Raw genomic sequence first — 8,081 nt, 5'->3', positions numbered from 1 at the left:
TTTAATCTATTCCCCCACCCCTGCTATTCTGTACTTAGCATATGTTGGTGGTGAAACTTGTTATTTTGATTATGAGTTCAGTACATCAAGACAGACTTATAACAGAAGTGGAAAAGAAATGGAGTTCAGCTGAAGACCCAACTTGAAAGCTGGAGGCACTGAATACATGATGGGGGACCTTGGGTTGGTTCCTCTGAAGACATGGGATGTACTTGCAGATGGCTGAGTGAATGTGACATTGTGTTTGGTGGCAATGCTTGTGTTTTGGAAGGAAAGGTGGGATGAAGAATGTATTATGGTATTAGAAAGCCAAAGAGGTAAGCTAGAATGGAAACGTGATTCTTTGTTGCCTGGCAGCAAAACTCTCCTTACTCTGGAAGAGTTCAAAGATAGATGGAGGCCAAACTCCTTTTCTACTACCAAAGCCCAAGGGGGCAGACATTTTTCTCTTCTCACTTCCTGGCAGCCAGGGCACAGGAAAAGGCTCAGCCAATTGGACACTTCCATCAGGGATGCTGAGTCATGAGAAAGTGACTCAGGGTGCAGAGACAGTTGGAAATGAACAGGATAATGGTGAGTGTCTATCATGGCCAGCCTGAGCATCCTTACTTGAGTGTCACCTGAGGTGTGATCTTGAATATAAGTCCAGATGCATAATTGTCCTTGGGTACATTTTCTCCAACTGTTTCTTCATTTTCTGTGCTATATCTTTTTTGTGAAATTCCCTTCCTGCTTGATAAACTATCGTTGGTTTTCAGCATTTGCAATCAAGGCAACTCAGACTGGAAAATATCATAGCATTTGGGTTTTTTTGCTGTTAATTATTGGATTTCTTTCATTTTACCATAAGTAGTGCTGCAGTGGAGAAGGCAATGGCAACCCACTCCAGTACTTTTGCCTGGAGAATCCCAGGGATGGTGGAGCCTGGCAGGCTGCACCAGGGGTCACACGGAGTCGGACACGACTGAAGCGACTTAGCAGCAGCAGCAGTGGATTATCCACAAAACTCCCCCTCCCACCCTTGCGTTTAAGATTTTTTTCTTAATGTACAAGGTTAACTGGTCTTAGGTTAGATCTTGCTATGCATTGTCAAATTACTTTGCAATGTATAAGAGATACTGTTCTCACTGAATCTTTGCCTTGGTCACATCTTGAACAGCAAGTAATAGAAGTGAAGATAATTTATCCGACATTACTGAGGAATGAGATTTTCCACCAATGTACATTTTAAAAAAGATAACCAACGCTTATTATTTTCAACACCAAAGTTTTGAAAGCATAACCACTTTTTAATCACCATCTATCCAAAGTCCATCACATAATTCCTAACCTCATCAGGCTGTAATCCCTGGAGGCCCACAGAGATCATGGATTTATCTTTGCCTTTGCACTCACACTTGGCTCCCCAGATCATACTGCTTTTGTCATGACTGGGGAATTTTCACTCTCTCCAGAACTCAACAGCCTTCCCAGTCCAAGGATAGAAACTCTTCCCTCTTTAATCCTTTCTTTGCTCTGCTGCCTATTATTTGTACAGTCTGCCCAGTGAAAAGGTAATTGACATGGTTATTGCAAACAGATCACCATGCTTGCAAAATTCAGTCTATCGTTTGTACCAAGTTGAAAGTCAGTATCCCAGTGGGAAAGTTGGAGCATGTTCCACTGTCTATATTGGATAGAGATATTTTGTGATAGCTGTGTTCTTCGACTCTGGCTCACTCTGTGTGCTGTTGGTGGAAATTTCCAAAAGTCCAAGCGCTAAATGTGTGAAGGATTATAATCATATATTTCAAGAGAGATTTCTGGGATGATTGTTTCTGCAGAAAAGTTTCATCCCATTCTTAAGAATCACCAGGGAAACTGTGATTTTCCTTGGTAACCTACATCTAGAGAAATTTCATATTTATATGTAATCATAAAGCCCCTTTGTTGAGTTTTTAAATCCATCTGTTAAGAGTCAGCCCTTAATGGAAATGGTTCCAGCTGCTTTTTCTCTTTCATACTGATGTATATTATTTCTTATTCACAAATGTGCAGCCAAATTCTCTTAAAATAATCCCTCTGAAGGAGAGCTTTCACAATGTGCTCTATTCTATAACATACATGCAAAACAGGTTAATATGAAATAACAGATCCATTTTGAAATGAAACAATCCTATCTTTTATACTAAACAATAAAATGATCACTAGTCTTTTAAAAATAAGCAGATTTGAAATGAAACAATCTGATCTTTTATACTAAACAATAACATGATGACTAGTCTTTTAAAAATAAGCAGATTTTTACAGCAAATGTGGTTGCAGACAACTTATGAAAAGTAGCTCAATATTTATCTTCCTTCCTCAATATTCCAACACTAGAATATTGTTCTAGTGTCATTTGGGGAAAACAGAATCCTTTGGTTGAGAGAATGAATACATAGGAAAGTGGGTGTAAAAATGAGTTATATTTTGAATTGTATGCATTTTATTCAGAATAGAGTAAGAGTTTTACAGACAAAGCATATCCAAATAAAATATAGGCCAATCTAGTATATGCCATCCATATTTATGCCATTCTAGTATTAGAGATATTAGTTTAATTTGTTTAAATTCATTTTTATCTTATTGTTAACATTTAATATGAGATTTATACTCATTGCTTTTTAAGTGTATAATATGTTATCGCTGACTATATGTATAATATGCAGTAGATCTTTACAATGTACTCATCTTGTTTAACTGAAACATCCTGCCTGTTGATTAGAACTCCCCACTCCCCCAACCCCAAGTGCTAGCAACTTATTTAACACTTAGGCCATTGGATTGAAATGAGTATAAATACATACTTATTTATAGATTTACACTTGTAACATGCAAGTCATTATTTTTAAGCTATGAAAGGAGAGGAAGGCAAAAGCAAAATTTTCTGAAACTAGAGATGATCTTTTTACTACTCCATTTCTATTCCATATGAAGTGGCATTTCCTTGGTCAGACTTCACTCCCCAGCCATGCTGGGCAAGGAGAGGGCTCAGAGGAGGAGGCAGAAAAGGCTGGTCATTTGTGCTTCTCAGCTTCAGCACAGCTCCTCAGGTTTGCTCATCAGAAGCCAGAAATGAAGGCACACATGATTCTGTACTTTAACTCCACCTAACTGTAGCAGGTAGCATAATTATTTTCTTGGTCGACAATTTCATTTTTAATGGCAATGACTTGATCTTCCAACTGTTTCAGCTGATCAGCTTTTTCTTGTTTACTAAGTTTCAAAGCTTAGATCTTCTTTTCCAAATCTTAAAGAAGAAAATGGAGGAAATGTTTAATTAGGTCCCATTTGTTTATTTTTGCTTTTATTTCCATTACTCTATAAGGTGGATCATAAAAGATCTTGCTGCAATTTATGTCACAGAGTGTTCTACCTATGTTTTCTTCTAAGAATTTTTATAGTATCCAGTCTTACGTTTCGGTCTTTAACCCATTCTGAGTTTCTTTTTGTGTATGGTGTTGGAGAATGTTCTAATTTCATTCTTTCACATGTAGCTGTCCAGTTTTCCCAGCACCACTTATTGAAGAGATTGTTTCTTTCTCCACTGTATGTTCTTGCCTCCTTGTTGTCATAGATTAGGTGGCCATAGGTGCATGGATTTATCTGGTCTTACTACCCAGTTCCATTGGTCTATATTCTGTTTTTGTGCCAGTATCACATTGCTTTGATTATTTGATTATTGTAGCTTTGTAGCATAGTCTGAACTCGGGATGCCTCCATTTTTCTTTCTCAATTTTCTCCATTTTTCTTTCTCAAGATTACTTTGGCTATTTGGGGTCTTTTGTGCTTCCATTCAAATTAAATATAGAGCTACCATTTGATTCAGCAATCCCACTCGGGCATATATTTGGAAGAAACCATAATTTGAAAAAAATGCATGCATCCCAGTGTTCATTGCAGCACTATTTACAATAGCCAGGACATGAAAGTAACCTAAAAGTCTATCAATGGACGAATGGATAAAGAAGATGCGGTACCTACATACAAGGGAGTGGTGTTGTTGTTGTTTAGTCACTAAGTGTTGTCCAACTTTTGCGGCCCCATGGACTTCAGCCCACCCAAGCTCCTCTTTCCATATTTTGTTCCAGGCAAGAATATTGGAGTAGGTGCCATTTCCTTCTCCAGGGGATGTTCCTGAGCCAGGGACCTAAACCACGTCTCCTGCACTGGCATATGTGTGTGCTAAGTCGCTTCAGGCGTGTCTGACTCTGAGCAACTCTATGGACTGTAGCCTGCCATGCTCCTCTGTCCATGGGATTCTCCAGGCATGAATATGGGAGTGGGTTGCCATGCCCTCCTCCAGGAGTTATTCCCAAACCAGGGATCAGACCTGCATCCCTTCTGTCTCCTGCATTGGCAGGCAGATTCTTTATCACTGAGCCACCAGGGAAGCCCACAAGGGAATGTTACTTAGCCATAAGAAAGAATGAAATAATGCCATTTGCAGCAACATGGATGAACCTAGAGATTGTCATAATGAATGAAGTAAGTCAGAAAAAGACAAATATCATGATATCACTTATATGTGGAATCACAAAATAGAAACAGTCACAGATGTAGAAAACAAACATGGCTACCAAGGATGAAAGCGGGGGAAGGAAAACTGGAAGACTGGGATTGATGTAAATGCACTACCATACATAAAATGGAAAGCTAATAAGAACCTACCACATAGCACAATACTACAATAATACTCTGTAATGACCTATTTGGGGGAAGAATCTGCAAAAGAGCGGATACATGTTTATGCATAACTGATTCACTTTTCTCTACTGCAGAGACACAACATTGTAAATCAACTATACTCCGATAAAAATTAATTAAAAAAGAAAATAAAAAAAAAGAAAACGGATTAAATGATATCTTTCTATTTGATAGATTACTCCTAGATACCCCCATTATACAAAATACAGGGATTTATATGTCAGTTAAGGGCATATTTAATTTTGTGGTTTGAATGCATAAATCACTTATTTTCACCAGATTTCTCAAGGTTTTCACTCAAATCAGCAGATAAATTGGTATTTTTGTCTAAAGAGAAATAGATTTCATTAGAAATGAAGAGAGATGATGAGCTTTGGTTGGACATGGTGACTTACTGTATTTCCAAAGGTTTATTCTTGTTATTTTAACTTCACTTTTTAAACAAGTTTCCATCACTTTAGGGCTTCTGAATTTTTCAGTAAAAAAGCCTGAAGACATTTTTAAACACATGTACATTTATTCATTCTTCTTGGATACTGAAGTCCCTGAACAGTAAAAGCAAAGTAATGCCTTTCACTCTTATCCATCCTTTCATCCTATCTATGATTGCATAAATCCATCCACACACCCATCCATGAATTCATCCATGCATGCATCCATCCAAGCATTTACTTATCTGTTCTTTATCCAACAAATGCTTGGGAATTATAGTAAAGCCTAACCAGGAGCTCATAGTGTAGTGGATGAAAGAGGTAGAGAGAGCTACAGTTAACAGTGTGAGGTGGCCTTTAGAAAAGAAACTGACCTTCTTTAGTGGAACTTCTAAAAGAAAGAAGTAAGTGTTTCGCTTCACTTGGTTATATCACATGTGGATACTCAGTTGGTTTGGGGTTACTGTCAAACTAGCATGTAGCATGTAGCATTACAAGCTAGATTGCTGAAGAAATATGAAACTGTCTTGTGAACAAAAGTTGAATTAACTGGTTATGCTTCAAATGGAGAAAGAAGATTCAGGATATGTACTATAGCTATTTTCAAGCACTTGTGGGCAGAAAAGCAGAATGTACACATTTGGTCATCCCGAGGACATAGTATAAAACCAGCACATGAAAGCTTCATGAAGGAAGATTCTGTCTGAATATAAAGAACTTTCCCTGGTGGTCCAGTGGTTAAGACTCCATACTCTCAACACAGGGAGCATGGGTCTGATCCCTGGTTAGGATCAAACATGTTGCAAGGCACAACCAAAAAACAAAAACAAAAACAAACCAACTTTCTAGTAGTCACAGCAGTTCAAAGACTAAGAAGTTGCTATGGTAGGTGATGAGCATTCTATCAATCACTAGAAACTTTCGCATACAGGCCATGTGGGATTAAAGAGGGGTTTTAGCATTAGAAGACTATTTGTACGAAGAGAAAAATATTAATAGATCCTGGTGTTTCTACCAAGTAATTTAATAAGAGCATGCTGGATATTCTTCATTTGCCCCACCAGATCCATTCCCCATCCTGCCTGTCCTGGAAAGCCAGCCTCCCTGCATGACATCACCTGGCTCCCTTGACCTCTGGCTTTCATTCACAATTGGCAGCCAGGCGGTTCTGAGAAGTGATGGGTGGCGGGGGGAGGGGAGTGAGCAGATTGCATCCCTGGGGAGCAGCAGGGTTCTGGCAGTTCTGCCATCTTTTGAGTCCAACTCCTGCAACGCGGCCTCCTCCCTTCTGCCCTGGTGTTCCCAGGGCTGCTTTCTAGCACTCACACTCCTGCTTCTCGTGGCTTCTTCAGGGATGCTAATGGCTTCTCTGCTGGTCACCCAGGACCTCCACGCCCTTGGCTGATGCTCTTAATTCCTGTGCTTCTATTCTAATTCCTTCTGACAAGAAATACAGCCTATTTACCTTCTCCCCTCAAACCAGGTCTAGCTTTCTTTGCCAGATGTTTGGACCAACAGAAAGCAGAAGAAATGATGTTGCTGGACCTCAAGAACCTTGGGCCTTCTACTCACTCTAATGGAACCCTGTAACTACCAGGTTGTCAAGCAACCTGAGCTGAAAGACCCGGTGGAGAGAGGCAATACCTCAGCCAGTCCTGGGCCCTGGCAGACCTACCAGATGATCCATCAGCCAACGCAGCTGCTTGAGTAACACCCCAGGAGAGACCCACAGAAAAACAGTGCATGCTTGTTGTTCTAAGACGTTAAATTTGGGGAACAGTTTGTGATGTGTTGAATACCTAACTGAGACAACTCTGCTTATAAACACACGATCCAGAATTGTATCCAAGTGTGTTTTCATTTCTTGCTAGGATCCTGACTGACACAAAGCTCTGCAGAGGGATCTTGGCTATAGACTGGGGCCCACTCTCTACTCTCTTCACTTTGACCTGGTCAAGTTAAGTCAGGGCTCCTTTCTGGAATCCCATGGGCCTCTCTTCCTAACAGATGGGATAGAATACAACCCTTGTGGTTCAGCCTGTTCCCAAGTGGCAGAGTTAGGAAGATGGCCAAACCACTGTTTTATTTTCCTATCTTGTTGAGTTGTGAAAACAGCCTTAAAGTGAGAAGAAAGAAAGAAGTAGAAGGCATTATTTTCGGTCTCTCTGAGTAGATGTCCCCTGACTTAAACTTCTCTTCCAACTTAATTTCAAGAACTGTGAAAGTTTTAGTCTATGTGGGAAAGTGGAAACAATGTGGACCCTGACATAAAATATAAGACAGAAAGGATTTTCCTTGTGTTTTTGTTCCCATAACAGGGACCAAGGTCTGGGAATAATAGAAACTGATTCTTCATGGTATTGCCCCTGGAATTCAAGGTAAAAAAATATTTGTCCTTTTGAATCTTAGTATTTTTAAAATTATTAGGAAAATGCTGAAAATGAAAAGAAGCTCACTACTTTTAAAACAATTCTACAAATGTAAAAAGTAGTATTTTTCCTCTTCACGCACCCCTTCCCCAGAGATATCCAACAGTGAGTATGGTGTTATTTTCCCTGACTTTGGCCCACAGTGACGTCGCATTTTCATTTTTTTTCATGTCATAGCAGTGATATAAATGGTTATAGGGCCAAAGATTCATTTTATAATCAGTTCAGTTCAGTCGCTCAGTTGTGTCTGACTCTGTGACCCCATGGACTGCAGCATGCCAGGCTTCCCTGTCCTTCACCAACTCCTGGAGCTTGCTCAATCTCATGTACATTGAGTCAGTGATTCCATCCAACAATCTCATCCTCTGTCATCCCTTTTTCCTCATGCCTTCAATCTTTCCCAGCATCAGGGTCTTTTCCAATGAGTCAGTTCTTTGCATCAGGTGGCCAAAGTACTGGAGTTTCAGTTTCAGCATCAGTCCTTCCAGTGAAT

General features: G+C 39.7%; 1 protein-coding gene across 1 annotated transcript in view; it reads right to left on the bottom strand.

The window, feature by feature from the left end:
* Positions 2,528 to 8,081, bottom strand: part of LAMB4 (laminin subunit beta 4) — a 118,398-nt gene continuing 112,844 nt past the window's right edge. The window contains 1 exon segment of the mRNA XM_018047504.1: positions 2,528 to 3,271. Within this exon segment, the coding sequence (XP_017902993.1) occupies positions 3,132 to 3,271 (140 nt within the window). The 3' untranslated portion in view covers positions 2,528 to 3,131.

Source organism: Capra hircus, chromosome 4 (genome assembly GCF_001704415.2).
Source record: "Capra hircus breed San Clemente chromosome 4, ASM170441v1, whole genome shotgun sequence".
Classification (NCBI taxonomy): Eukaryota; Metazoa; Chordata; class Mammalia; order Artiodactyla; family Bovidae; genus Capra; species Capra hircus.
The sequence above is the reverse complement of the archived record's forward strand: the minus strand, read 5'-3'. Positions and strand labels throughout refer to the sequence as shown.